At 43.7% G+C, this 16131-nt stretch overlaps 2 protein-coding genes across 4 annotated transcripts in view; one reads left to right on the forward strand and one right to left on the reverse strand.

Moving 5' to 3' along the window:
- scarf2 (scavenger receptor class F, member 2) overlaps positions 1 to 3728 on the forward strand; it is a 32046-nt gene extending 28318 nt beyond the window's left edge. For both annotated transcript variants that reach the window (XM_084054577.1, XM_084054578.1), the window contains exon 11: positions 762 to 3728. In XM_084054577.1, coding sequence (XP_083910703.1) covers positions 762 to 2011 — 1250 coding nt within the window. In that variant the 3' untranslated portion in view covers positions 2012 to 3728. The remainder of the gene's footprint in view (positions 1 to 761) is intronic.
- cabp7a (calcium binding protein 7a) overlaps positions 1 to 16131 on the reverse strand; it is a 688996-nt gene that overhangs the window by 524976 nt on the left and 147889 nt on the right. The gene's annotated exons all lie outside the window — the stretch shown is intronic.

The raw sequence follows: 16131 nt of genomic DNA on the forward strand, positions 1-16131 counted from the left end.
ACTGGCCTCTGGATGCGGCAGCACAAACAGGAAATGGAAAGGTCAAAGTCAGCATATGGCGCTAGTTCAAAGTGTATGACTCACTTCTGCTGTTGTGTGGACATTCTGTGGAAACCACCCTCCCAAGTCAGGTTTTCTTTTTTTAAGCACATATTTATTTTAGATTGCAGTGCAGTTGAAATGATTTGGGCCAGAGGAATGCCATTTAATCCCCGCTGGGGGACTAGCTTCAGGAACAAAACAATCACAGCAAACGTCACAAAACATAATAGGGTCCACGGTAATCAAACTAATTTATTTAATCAAATGTAATATAGTAATTGATTAATCATCTATTCCTATTTTGGGAATCGAGTCAAACGAAGTACAAAATAATGCTTAAAGAACCATTTTTTTATCATCTTCATGTAATTGGTCATCACTAATTCTCATTAGAAGATGTCACCATTTCTGTCTATTCAGTCTGTGTCTCAGAGGAGGGCTGTGGACAGGTCAGAAACCTGCTTACCAGTGACATCATTGGTAGGCAGGTTTCTGAACTGTCCATAGTCCACCATGGACTATGGACTACTTCATGACCGAAAGATGAGTCGACGAAAATTGTGGCATCTTTTTATGAGCATTATCAATTTGTTGGTATATAAAAAATACATCTAAACATTATTTTTTTTAAACACGCTTCTTGATCATTCGACTAATAGAATCTTTTTTGCACTGAACTGGGTGAATAATCGTTGAATGACTCTGTCAATGTTACACAGAATCTGTGACCGAGAGCAAGGAGAAGAGCAGCCCCACTCCTGCGGCAGAGAAGTCATTAGCGCCCGCCAGTGAGGAGGATGCAGGTGAGTACACCTCCCTGAAAGACACCAGTGCCACCAAACCAGAGGGGAGCGAGCAGCCCTTGCTCAAGTCCTCCGACAGTGAGGGCTCCACCAGTGGCTCAGAGTCTGCCATCGGGGCCCTCTACGCACGAATCGCCCGCTTATCCAAGCAGTCCAAGGAGGAAGAGGGTGGTGGCCGGGATGGGACAGGGACTCCCACCCCGGAAGCCAAGCGTAACGGCAAGCCACCTCCTTCCCCAGGAAAGACCAAACCACGCCCGCCAGACCCGTCCACCAAGCCCAAGGTGTCATGGATCCATGGAAACGCAACAGGGTCTCCCCAGCCGGAGCAGCAGGGGGTCACGAAGCCACTCGCGGCGCCGAAAGAGAAGAGGCGGAGCTCCAGCGACGGCTCGGCCAGGAGCGAGGAACGGCAGAAAATGAAGGAGCAAGCCAAGGAAAGGCAGAAGAATCAGGAGGAGAAGGGAGCCGAAACCAATGGCTCCCCCAACAAACACAAGCCTCAGCGGGGCAGCAAGTCTGGGGAGGGGGAACACGGCAGCCACAGCCACATAGACCACATCAACGGCGTGGTCCAGAACGCCCTCAAGAAGATTAGCATCTTCCACAGCCACTCGCCCGACAAAAAGGACATCGATAGTCCCAAAGAGTCCCCCAAGGAGCCGCCCAAGAGCCCCAAGGTTCACCACCCTGTTCACCACATGAACTCGGAGGCCGCCACGCTGCTGGCCGCTCAACTCAAAGAGAAGACCCAGAGCATCAACAGGAACGAGGGGAACGGCCTGATGAAGACCAACGGTCTGTCCACGCCGAAGGCCAACCGGGAGAAGCCTACTCCTCCGCAGAAGGCAAAGAGGACTCCCTCCTCCACCGGCCCGGGCCAGCAGGGCGGCGCCACCAAGCCCCTGCTCCCCACCAGCAGCAGCCTCCAGAAGATGGTGGCGCCCGTCACCAGTGACCCAGGGGCCCCCGAAGCCAAGAGCCCGGAGAAGCAGGACTTGAACGGCTCAAAGGCGGGCGGGGACCCCGCGGTGGACCCCACACCAAAGAAGACGCCCATAAAAAAGCCACCCAGGAAGAAAGGCAAGGAGGGGACTTTGGATACGTCAGAGACTAAGACGCCCCAGCCAAAGACAGCCATTATGCCACCGCAGATAGTGAAATAGGACATTTTTAAAGACAGACAGCCCGCGTTTCCGATGGATTCTGAGGACTACAGTGACTTTTTGGAGGGTGGAATGCGAGGTTTTTTCGACTAAGGAACTATGCCTTTTTGTTTTCTTCCTGAGAGCGTACTATGGCTCGTGGACCAGTAGAAAGTAACAAATACTTTTGAACTGCGACTTCAGTTGTATCGGTGAGTTGTATCATAATGACCTCTATGCTACTTAGTATTACTTTACATAAATTCTCTTTTGTATAACAATCCATTTATCAGTACCCTACCACAGCCTGTGTGGTCAATGCAACTGTGAGAACTTCAACCTAACAGTTTTAACAGTGGCACAAACTAAACATTCATCTCTATTCCTCTACAATATGCCCACCACTATATTTATCTCTGTTGAATAAGCATCGTTATTAAGTTTAACCCATTAAGACCTGAGGCCGCTTCTAAAAAATGTCTAAATCCTAACAGTTTTTCGGAAGAAAATATATTTTTTTTTAAAAATCACGATTTTTAAAAAATGGCAGATTTTTGAAAAATCGTCTACAAGTAGCGCGGCACTCGGCGCTATGAGCATTTATATCTGCTATTTTTGAATAGCCAAAGAAATCTAAAATGACAGAGATGCCTTCCCGGTCTTAATGGGTTAATGCAAATGATTGATAACTAGGAATTTGCTTGTTTATGTATGGTCTCCACCAAGGTACTAAAATTGACTGTAAAACTATGTCCTTTGAGGACGTCTAGATAATATTTTTCTCCTTGTTGCTATGGACTCCAACACAGAGTCCAAACAGTAGTACAGCCTTAAGTCAAGTTGATTTATATAAGGTCCTTGCTTTAGTCATCAAGGCAGTTTTTTGCCAAAATGTTGAATTATGTTGATTTCTAGAAGTCTTCTACAATTTCATGCAATAAGACTGGTCGGAGATCAAACAATCCAAAGTCAATTACAAAAGCTGAATGTTCTCATCTTCTTTCCTGCTGGAGCAAGCCACACACAAATCATGAATCTTAAGCTAAGCTTTGGACTTACCCTATTTCACGCTTATAAGTCCACTCCAGTTGCTCTCTTTCTTGTATTTCTTGACATCAAGGCTTTTCTTTGGCATAGAATCTAAAAACCCTGCTTTTTCTGCAAAAGATTCAGACATGATTTATTGAAGACCAAAAAAAGCTCCCTAATGTCCTTAATGCACAACCAAAACCCCTGGCTTCTATTGGTACCAAATCACCAGAATATGCTTATTTTGTTCACACAATGTCTTTCTTATGTAGCAGTAGGCCAACAGGTCCCTTGTCACTTCACCTGAAACCTTACATTTAAGCTGGTCCCACAAAGAGATACTAGATTTAATTGTTGACATAGCTAAATGTTTTAGTCTCATTGTATCGAGGGTGTGAATCTATACCACTAAATGGTACCAGTACCTGGACGGTTCATATCTGCCTCACCTGTGGAGCTGTTTATCACACATATGTTTTATAGCTTGCGCATTTAGCTGACGCTCTTATCCGGAACGGTTTACATAACAAGCTGCAGTACACCATCATAATAGTGCTCTTCCTGTTGGACCTCTACAAACCTTCTTTCTCTTGATGTACTTTGCCAACTTGAACTCTTAATATTGAGCTTTAAATCAGTAAACCAAAAAGGTATGGGATAATGATACTTAACTTGACCTAATTGCGTTCATATACTATATATATATATATATATATATATATATATATATATATATATATATATATATATATATATATATGTGTCAAAAGGAGATGGTCTTGATTCTGATAACGGGTGGATAGTTGTATTAAATAAAGCAAACAGAACATGAGCTATGAATGATGGATGATATGGTATGGTAGCAGCAAATCCAAAGTGTTCACAAAGGTCATGGACATTGGATACAAGGTTGGGCACTTTTAAGTACTGAGGAATATGACTTACATTTACAAATAGCTTTACATGATTGCCTTGTGTTTTGTTTTGTGTTTTCATCAAGGTACATCCAGTTCAATTCTTTGGTTATCTTTTTTTTTTTACTTGCTCCACATTTTCTACTTGTGAATGTTGTGTATGTTTTATTATCATGTTTGTAAGCTGTGCTTATATGATCTCTTTTTACTGTTCCTCTACTTCACTCGGTGTCAATGAACTGGCTTTCATGTGGTATTTGCTCTTCTTTTGTGTGTCGTTTAGTTCTGAATTATGACGACCCCCCGCCCCTCCTGTAAAGTTTACATTGGCTCTGTAATGTTCTCTGTTGATGTTATTGTTTGTGTAACACTTAACTGCATGACGCAGAGTGTAATTATATGGCATTCAAAGCTACACAGGAAACCTGCAACCTCTCTCTCTCTCTCTCTCTCTCTCTCTCTCTCTCTCTCTCTCTCTCTCTCTCTCTCTCTCTCTCTCTCTCTCTCTCCCTCCATTTGTTATCCTTTCCTCCCATAGGAAAAGCTAACGCATACAAAAAAGGATTATACAGTATGTCTAACTGATACCACTGAGGGAAAGAACGTATATAACTGAAACCATACCATTGTGTGATGATAAAGTGGCTATTTTTAATGCGAGAAAACCAAAAAAACATATCTTTTTGTATGTTTGACTGGCCCGCCTCTGTCTCTACAGGCTTGCAGTGCATATTTGTAAAGAAGGGCCTTGAAATGCTGCAAAACCATTAGCAACTGTACGGTATATTTTGCCTGTTGTGGTCTGTTTGTTTAATTTGTTTGTTTGTTTGTTTGTTAGCGACTTTGATTTCCGTTTGTGTATGGTTAAATCAGTGTTTTCTCATGTACTTCTTTGAAATAAAAAGCGATACATGTAGCTATATTGAAACCAAAAATGAAAGTCAGTCCTCATGTAGTTATTTTTTACAACTGTGATTGCAACATGTGGCAATTCACAGGGTGAGTCATTTAGTTGCTAACGAGTCTGATTTTCGAGACCATATCTAAACCTGACCTGTAAAGCAGATCTCCAAGCATCGACAGTGCAGTGAAAAAGGGACATGGTATCCACATGAACCCTAATGTCTTTATTCTGGTTAGGGGGCGAACATTTGACGAAAAAGCTCGTACGAGCTTGTAGATCAGCTATTTTCGGCAGACCTACAGTATTATAGAGCCCTGGGGGTACTCTGGTAGGGTTTAAGTGCTTAAGCAATATACCTGTAGCATAGCTCTCTCCCATCGACTCACGTTCAGACCGATTCATTCTCCTCCTGATTGATATCGGACCCTTTCCTGTGACTCTGGGCTACCGGCTGCCATGTCCTGGACTGGTGGCGGGGAAGGGGGTCCTGCGGAGCAAAGCGTTTGCCACGGTCGATCACAGCGGATCTTCAAAGGGCCTCGGGGAGCCAGGAGACCCGTTCAGCGGTGCTCCTGGAGGACGTGGGACAAGAGCTCCTTTCATTTGAAGGAAACAGTGGGAACACTGTGCCGAGGACCTCAGAGTTAATGCATCACGCGCTGCATATTTGTCCACTTTTGGAGGGGAGATGGGGGTTCTATAGCCAGGAGCGGAGGGGTGTGTGTGTGTGTGTGTGTGTGTGTGTGTGTGTGTGTGTGTGTGTGTGTGTGTGTGTGTGTGTGTGTGTGTGTGTGTGTGTGTGTGTGTGTGTGTGTGTGTGTGTGTGTGTGTGTGTGTGTGTGTGTGTGTGTGTGTGTGTTATGAATGATGTGTACAGTATATGTATGTATGTGAGAATGGACGGATAGGTCACACATTTGTTAATTGGAACCAGAAGGGGCTTTGGTTTGGAGTCTGCTTTGTTGTCAGTCACCATGCTCTACTGACAGTACAGCACCATGCACATACTGTGTGTGTGTGTGTGTGTGTGTGTGTGTGTGTGTGTGTGTGTGTGTGTGTGTGTGTGGGTGTGTGTGAGTGCACCCACACTAGCATGTGTGCATCGGCCAAACAAAGTTTAGTCGAGTCTGTGACTGCAGGGCAGAGGTCAAGATGTGAGACGTGGGTCGACCACATCCTCAACCCCACTCCCACAGCCAATCAGCTCCCACATGGCCCTACAAAAGGCCTATTTCGGGCCACTTGTGGCTTTTTCCCACTGTACACTCCTCAAGGTACAGACACTTCCCCGAAACAGTCTCTGAGTGCACGCCACGGATGACAAAATGCAGCCACGCAGCACCCGTCAGAAAGCCCTCTGATGTTGAATGAATGCGGCGGTCACCCCCAAAGTACACATTTTCACCGCGGCGAAGCCTTCTGCTTTCAAGTGAGTGAACCATGTGCGTGTGACTCGAAATCAGCGTTGCCAGATTCTGCGAGAGAAACAAGTGGCCATGGTCTATGAAAACGAGTCCAAAAGAAGTGACTAGGTCGCATGATCACACACACACAGGGGTCAAAATCTGTTTCACCACTTGAACCCTACATCAGCTATTTGAAAATAGCACATAGACATGATACTGTTCATGATACAGATGTGATTCTGAACATGATACTGACCATGATACTGACCATGATACTGACATCATACTGACATCATACTGACCATGATACTGACCATGATACTGACCATGATACTGACATCATACTGACATCATACTGACCATGAAACCGACCATGATTCAAACAACATTAGGCAGCAAGCACAAATCAGCAACTGCACTTAGTAAACATTAAACAAGCCTGAAAAGAAAAAGCAACCACCGATACTAACAAGCGACTTGCGACTTTACAGAAAAACAAGCCCAAAGTCGCTTATAATAAGCGGACATGGCAACGCTGCTCGAAACGTGCTCTCTAGTCCGTGCACGCGGCCTCTCTCTGCTGCGCAGCAGGACGCTGAAGAATGTCAACGACGATGTGCCTCTGCTGCGCCTTGCCTCTGTCCTCAACCCCAACAGATGGGGAAGATTCACAGCTGAGCGTGCCGACACATGGCCTATAGATCTTAGCTGTGGGAACGACGTGGCTTGGGAATGTCGAGCGCACTGTCTATGTACATTGTGTGTCACCGCTGCATGGCATTTCAGGATGTTGCTGTTGTTCACTATAGGCTCTATTCACAGCAGCCATATTATGAAGACATTCACAGGTGTTACCAATGATACTAATGAAGGCTCTGTTCCATTTAGGCCTTGGCTACACGTACATGGATCTTTTTCTAAACGGATATTTTAGTCCTCCGTTTTTAAAAAGAATCCCTGGCCACATGACAAAGATAAACAAAAATCCCTGTCCACACGTAGACGCAGAAACGCATCGATCAGCTGCATGTTTCAATTTTATATCAGATTTTATATTTACATTTATTTTATAATTATATATATGAGGGGCCAAATACAAATACATTTGTAATCACATGTTAAGGCCCAATACTGCAATAGCTGCATTATTTTAATAGCATATACGTGAACAGCATACGTGAACATAAACGAAAACAACATTATTAGGGCGCAGCTGCAGCGCAAACAGTAGCCATGGTTCACATGACGCTGTCGAGTCTCTGGTTTATAGTGGTGTTCGTTTTTTTTTTTACATTGCCAACTCTCACATGTACATAAACGTTCAGATTTCAAATATAAAGTGCTTACCCCTGAGCCACGGATGTTACAAGGCAATCCGGACCGTGATAAGTACCCGTATCTCCCGTATTGTTCAATAAAAAGCATTTTAATCCCATCGCCGGCCATTTTCTTTTTCTGTTCTTTTATTTTGGTAATGTATCAGAGTGCAATACACCTTCCAACCATTGGTGTCGCATGGTTGAAAGCATCGGAGAAAATTTGGAGAAAATGGCCGACGATCGGATTAAAATGCTTTTTATTGAACAATACGGGAGATACGGGTACTTATCGCGGTCCGGATCACCTTGTAACGTCCGTGGCTCAGGGGTAAGCACTTTATATTTGAAATCTGAACGTTTATGTACATGTGAGAGTTGGCAATGTAAAAACATCGAACACCACTATAAAGCAGGGACTCTCGGCACCGGGGTGATTGTGTTTTAGGACGACAGACCCCACATTCAATCTGTGTGCGCGCCGTGTGTTCTACTTGGCGCAGAGAAAGAGGGTTTTCGTCACACAGTGAATGAGCTACTTTTCCCACCACTGTCTTATTAATAAGTATGACATTATTTAGCCATAAATGAGCGTGCCTTGTTTCATAGACTGTAAGTGTTGCTCTCTCTCTCTCTTCATTTATTATTATAATGACCATGAGCGGTCCGGTGTTTATGTATTATTGTATTATTTATTATTATAATGACCATGTGCGAATGCGCGATGACGTCATCGTTTCTCAAAATCTCCGGATTACATGTCCACACAGATCCACTGAAACGCATGTTTTGGAAAACCTTCACTTATTTATCCGTTTACAAAAATATCCGTTTTAGCGGCCAAAAACACCGTTTGCGTGTGGCTGAAAGGCCCAAACGCACACAAAAATGTGCGTTTAGAAAAAGATCCATGTACGTGTAGCCAAGGCCTTAGTGTAGCACAGTGGTTTCCACAACCCCCATAACTCTGACAGTGTACAAATGGAACCCTGTAAGGGGCCATTTGGAAGCCCATGAGGGTCCCTGGACCCCAACTGTAGACCCACTGGTGTTTCCAGTGGGCCAACATGCACAATATTAGCACCCTGACTTTGTTTGACCAGAATGGAACAGAGCCTTCATTAGTATCATTGGTAACACCTGTGAAGGAAGTGATAATATGGCTGCTGTGAATAGAGCCTATTGCCGGCATGAATGCACTTTGATGGGTTTTGTATGCCTGCTGGAGTTTGAGCGGAATATTAACTCCAAGAGTATAATGTGACATATTATACATGCATTACATACATTACATTTGTACACTCTCGGAGTTAGATGAACAGGATTTTAGTGTGTACTAAAAACGGGACGGTCTGCATGCGATTACGGAACCTGAGCTCTCGTTGACATTGCATACAGTAATATTCCCTAATCATATCGAGGTGGTACCTAAAATTATCGTGTGAGTCATAAATAAAAAAGACACACGCACACACACAGAGGGGCAACTATACAGGATAGCTCATGGGGTGGTCACAAAGACCGGGTTAGGAGTGTGGGAAGGGGGGGGTTCAATGACATGTCGACTGCCAGTCTAAACAGCAGTTTGGAAGCTGGGACATCCACGCTGTGCCAAGTCTATAGAAGCTGGCCGGGTTTTTTAAAACCCCCGCTCCCTATGAGTCAGCCAAAAGCCCTAGACCCAGAGAACCCATTCTGATCCCCACGTTGCTATGGCAATGGGAACAGATTGGAGCCACATCTGGTAGCCATTTCAGCCCCTGCGAGAAGAGGAAGAAAGAAATTTATGAGTGAGGGGAAAAAAAGACAAATATTTTCTGCAACGCAAAGCAGAAAGAAAGTGGAGTAGAGTTACACTTGAAAGGGGGCTGAAAATATTAATTTTGCTGTGGCTGGAGTCGACGAGGAGCCTCTCGGTGCCCCTTGTAAGTCGTGGATAATAGATTAACTTTGCTTTGTTTGGACTTGTGTTCTTGTAAGATGACATAGCATAGAGCGATGGATAGAAACTTGGGGAGATAAGTTTGATGAATGCCACTTTTGATGTGGTCACTGAATCCCATGTAGGCACACTGAAATCCATTAATCACTAGTGGAAATGACCATCAACCTTAACCATCTGAACCCTAGCTTCCTTATTCTGGGCATGTCATAATGGGTAAACATCTGGCGAAAATAGGCGAACATTCTTCCAAAACAGGAGATCTGCGTGCTTAATAGCGATCTACAAGCTCACAGTGCATCGCAAAGCCAATTGCATATTTGAGGTACATAGGTATTTATTTCCTTGAAAGAGGCCTTTTAACACTCATCTATTATAGCTGCGTTCTCTGCCATTTTCTTCCCTCTAGCTGGATATTTTATTTTATTCCAGTCTTCAGACAGTTGGACCGCGGTACTTTCTGACACGAATGTTCAGTCGTTTCAACGTGAGTTCCTAAAATGCAGTCATTTCCCTGGCAGACCCGCCGTATCGGACAAGCCAACGGTGATCGGAAAAGGCTGTTTACGTCTCCCATCGCTTGTCGACGCGTTGTCTGCGAGGGACGCTAGTCTAATTGCAGTCCTCCTTACACGTTAAATGCTGTTTCTCAGCCCTGTGGAAATGCAGTAACTATGAAATGACATTTACTGGAAATGGAGCTGGCGCTCTTCCTGGGCCAAACCGGCCGAGAAACTGAGGTCAGTGCGGAACCAGAGGAGGGAAAATAGCGTTCGAGATCACATGTGTGTGTGACATCCACTCGCTCTGTGATTTAAGACTGTCATTATAATAGCCCCGAAAGCTCCTTCGCAATGGCACCAAACGAAAATAGGCCCTTCCTAAACGTGCTGGTTAAAAAGGCGACCACACTTTTGCAGCCTGACCTCCCAAATAGATGCTCAGATGAGGCCGGTAATTGTGCTGTAACTAGGTCAACAGAGCTGCTCCGCTGAAGTGCGGAGGCAAGTTCAAGCCTTTGATGCTTACGCCTAATTTTATGCTCCTCCGTACGGCGGTGTCACAAAGCCGAAAATAGGTGATTTACAAGCTCACATCGCGTCACATCCGCGACGCGTTATGAGCTTGTAAATCCGCTATTTTCAGCATGTGACACTACCATATGACGCATTAAGCGGGTGTTTTTCAAATGGGGGATACGTGGTGTAATCCAAGGGGTACATGGAGTTAGGCCTACTACAGGGGGTACATGAGAGAAAGCAGAAAGGGGGGGGGGTTACTTATGCAACTACCGGTATTCCACTCCATTCCTTATTCGTAATGTTATATTCTTCAAAAGGTGGGTTTTCATGCATTTATAGCATCATAGCTAGAGTTTTCTATAAAAACGTAGTCAAAGGAGTCAGAAATCAGGGAAAGGGGATACTGAAGCCAAAAACACTTGAGAACCACTGCTTGAAGCGTTGTGGAAAAAAACAGGCCCGTTCAATTCCACCACGCTTCTGTGTGACATAGCGTGTAGACCAGGCTCTTTGTAGTTCTGTTATACAGTGGTTCATCCGAGTGAATCCCAAAACCTCAGGAGGCCTTGAAGTGTAAGTATTCAAGTGGCATATCACCCGCAGTGTTTCTGTAAGACACATGCACACATTATGACTGCTTAATTAGCTCTCATCTTAGTTGCATAAACATGGAAATAGAAATCACTGTGAATAACTGGAGAGTGATTCATACACCCAGACAGAATTTTTTTTTCAAAGACGGTAGGGGTGTGCAAACAGTTGTCTTGGACTGCAAATTGCCCTGGCTTTTTCCCTCCTTGTCAGCATAATTCTGTGGCGCGAGCGGAAAGGATTCGAGAATCTAATAGAAAACAGATCATTCAGATGCTCCGAGACTCCATCTTCTGTGTCTCTGTCTGTATTTCGTTTCCAAAATAATCTTTAAGTCAACCCTCTGTCTCTCTCTCTCTCGCCCTTTCTCTCAACGGTTGTTGCCTTTGTTCTCCACCCCCCCCTCCTGTCTTTTCTCACACAACAATCACATCTCATCCGTTATCTGTGCAATGACCGGGACTTCAGACATCGCAGCGTGGCTCGAGGTTTCAATTTTCACATTGTTCCAAAGGCTGACCCAAATCTCTCTCTCTTCCCCCCACACCCCCTTCTCCCTGGGGCGAGGGGGTGTGGGGGTGAGGGGTAACCGCTGCCTCGCTCCAAATATTGGAAAGGAAAACGGTCACAAGACTTTGGTCCCTCCGTCCAAACCTAAGTCTTGATTCGGTCGGCGAAAACAGCAGATCTGCAAGCTCACGGCGGGACAGGTTGCGAGCTTGTAGATCTGCAATTTTCTAAACGAAGAATAAATTCAGGGGAAAGGAGCAGTTGGAAAGCTTATATGTTTTCAAGCACTGAACCGCGGGGCTGTCCCCGGCAATCGGTCTCGTATCTGTGGACCGACCGCAGACTACAACGGCTTTGTTTTTAGCTTGACGCACCAAACTCACGCTCTCCGCCTTGTGCCAAGATCGGTCGCAGAAACACATGTGGATGCAGGGTTAGCCCATTAAGACCTGGAACGCATCTGTGTCACTTTAGATTTCTTTGGCTATTCAAAAATAGCAGATATACAAGCTCATAGCGCGGCACCGAGTGCCGCGCTATGAGCTTGTAGATCTGCTATTTTTGAAAAATCTTAGGATTTAGAAAACATTTTTAAGAATCGCCTCAGGTCTTAATGGGTTAGGAGGCTTTTGGCCACCGCATGCCGGTCCAACCCCCCCCCCCCCCATACACACACACACACACACACACACACACACACACACACACACACACACACACACACACACACACACACACACACACACACACCAAACCACAGCCAGATTGGCCTTATCATCCCATTGTTACCATGGAGCCAGGTCACGATTATTCACACCCTCCCTTATCCGTGGCTAATGTAGTGAGACGATACGCTTCCTCTGTGCTCCACCTCCAGACTCCAGACTCTGATAATGACCAGCTGACTGGGAGAGAGAGAGAGTGAAGGGGTCAGCTTACTCTCTAGTGGTTCCCAAGCATAAGGGTTGTGACCCATTTTAGGTCAAGTAAAATACCCGGTTGGATTTTTTGTTTTAATAACAAAAAGCAAAAAAAAAAATCCCAATTCTCAATTCAGTGTTTTCAAGATTGAAAACAAACTTTATATATTTTCTTATTTTCAAATAAACAGTATATATAATATAATAAGAGAAGATTTTCAGATTTTTAAATATTTTATAATTCTAGATTTCCTTTTCATCTAAAATAGTGACAAAATCTCACAAGCTCACGTTGCATCGCAATGCTTTGTGAGCTTGTAGATCTAATGATATACGGTGGTGGTTAATTGTCTCCGCCAGGCCGAAAGGCATGGCGAGAGAGTATGTTTTACCCTCCGTCCGTGTGTGTGTCTGTGTGTCCGTGTGTTACCACCTAATCTCCGGCACCGTTGGCCCGGTCACTGCGAAACTGTGCACACACACTCCCTGGATGCCAATTCAGAACCTCTGCCTCAAATTTTTCACATGGGCCTGTTATAGCGCCACCAGGAGGCCGATTTGTGCAAAAAACATTTTTTCACATTACTCCTACAGTTTTTAACCAAACGTCATGCAAATCGGTACACAGTATCTCTATAGTCATGTGATCAACCCTGATCTGTCCGATTTCCCTTATTACATCCTCATTGGTTAAGTTTGCAGGATTGGAGTGTGCCGCGGGTTCGCGTCCCGTTCCCGTCGGCCTTTCCTGCATGTCTTCCCCCCATCTCTCTCCCCATTCTTCCTGTCAGACTACTTTCCCTGTCCCTCTCCAATAAAAACAATAAAACAATACCAAAAACAAATCTTTAAAAAAAAAAAAAAGTTTGCAGGATTGGTCCGTTTTGAACAAACTGCCTCAAACCATGAACGCAGCTTGCGATTTCCGTGAAATTTCACACGCACATTCCCACTAGGCCGAGGAAGAAATGCCACCCTTTTCACATTGGCCTGTTATAGCGCCACCAGCAGGTCTAATTTAGCAAAACACATTTTTGGAACAAAATGCCTCAAATCATGAATGCAGTGTCCGATTGCTGTGAAAGGCCTAAGAATAAATGGCACCATTTTCACATTGGCCTATTATAGCGCCACCAGGAGGCCAGAATAACGTACCTGACCTGGCGGAGACCTGTGCTCCGAGGAGCACTTTTTCTAGTTCATGATCATTTTGTAAGTTTGGGTCCCGGGGAGACACCAAAATGTATGTTTTAGGTCTTGAGCTGAAAAGTTTGGGAACCACTGGCTTACTCTCTGTGTGCGCTCGCTCGTGCACGTGTTGTGTTTGTGTGTACACCAAAAACGGACCTGTCCGTTTGGTTCCATCTTTCTCACGGTTCAATGAACTCTGAGGATTTCCCGGTGTACCATCCATACTGTAGGACCCGATCGGTCTGTGCTACCCAACAGGCCCCACAACTGGAGCCATTATGGGGAGCCATGTGTTTCTGATTAGCCCGGGCTCAGATTAGAAGGGAGGGGGGGCCAGCGGTGGTCGTCTGTTTGCCCTCCGGCCCCTCTGATGTGGTCGACGACTGGACATCCATCACTGCAAATCCCTCCGCCCTATCCTCCCCGACCCCCACCCCTTGACCACATCCGCAATGATGTCACCGCAAAAGCCATACCTAGCACCTTATCCGTCTCCCTGTATAAATATGTAAACACTGGACTCTCCGCCAGTGAAAATAAACCAATTTGACCTACATTTCGTAGCTGTCGGGCAGAAACCTCATATCTCCATTAATTCAACTTTTACGTTTTTTTTTAAATAAATTAATGTTAACTTCATCAAACTACAGTGTCACTCAAAAGTAGCAAACATAGCAGATCTACAAGCTCACTGTGCATATATATATATATATATATATATATATATATATATATATTTATGTGTGTATATATATATATACATGCATGCATACATACATACATACATACATACATACATACATACATACATACATACATACATACATACATACATACATACATACATACGTATACAGTACGTACATAGCTGGTATTAGCAAAACAAAAACAAACATTCCAATGAATCCTTTTCAGTTCGGCTTGCAACAAGTCAACAAAGATCTCTGTACAAAAATGTTATTTGAAACCACTTTTCATTCCTTTCAAATTGATCAAAACATAGTTGTTTTGTATGGAGCCTTAGAAGAAGATTTGCGAGCAGTTTGGCTCTGCACCAAGATGGGGTGTGTAGTGTGAGCTTAAAACTGATCATGAATGAATCCTTTTCACCCACTAATTCCAATGCATATCGTCACAATTAGTTGTAGTTTCTTTGCTATTCATAGTGTTACATTGAGGCAAATAAATAACTGTGGTGGAAAGTCACTATTCACTAAGTGCATTTACTAAAAATGTAGGTACTTTTACTTTACTTGAGTATCTCCATTTTTCAATACTTTATACTTCTACTCCACTACATCTCAGAATCTTTGGTTACAAGTTACTTTACAGATTTTGATTAATATTACAAAACATACATTAACCAATTAAACCCTGTTTTACACTTCAGCCATTCAAAAATAGCCGGTCTATGCAGCGTGTTGAGCTTGGAGATCTGTTATTTTCAAAAAGTGTGTCACAAAACCACAAACCTTTTTAAATACTTGTATAATGGGACATTTGGCGAGTACCTTTACTTTTGGTACTTTAAATATAGTTTGACACCAATGCTTGTACTTGTACTTTACAAGTACTTTTACTTTTACAAGTAAAATGTTGAATAAAGAACTCGTAACATAGTATTTCTACATTGTGGTATTGCTATTTTTACTTGAGTAAAAAAATGGGAGTACTTCCATCACTGCTGTAATCGTCTAGTCGGAGTTATTTGAGATAATCACAATCATTTTTGCATAATCGTCATAATCGTTTCCATGGTGAAAAATGTTCATTCATTTTCAAATATTTTCCCAAAACAATAGAAGCACATGATAATGACCATGATACTGACCATGATACTGACATGATACTGACATGATACTGACATGATACTGACATGATACTGACCATGATACTGACATGATAATGACCATGATACTGACATGATACTGACATGATACTGACCATGATACTGACCATGATACTGACATGATACTGACATGATACTGACATGATACTGACCATGATACTGACATGATACTGACATGATACTGACCATGATACTGACATGATACTGACATGATACTGACCATGATACTGACATGATACTGACATGATACTGACATGATACTGACCATGATACTGACCATGATACTGACATGATACTGACATGATACTGACCATGATACTGACATGATACTGACCATGATACTGACATGATACTGACATGATACTGACATGATACTGACATGATACTGACCATGATACTGACATGATACTGACCATGATACTGACATGATACTGACCATGATACTGACCATGATACTGACCATGATACTGACCATGATACTGACCATGATACTGACATGATACTCACATGATACTGACATGATACTGACATGATACTCACATGATAC

Source organism: Gymnoscopelus microlampas (assembly GCF_963454915.1).
Source record: "Gymnoscopelus microlampas genome assembly, chromosome: 4".
NCBI lineage: Eukaryota > Metazoa > Chordata > Actinopteri > Myctophiformes > Myctophidae > Gymnoscopelus > Gymnoscopelus microlampas.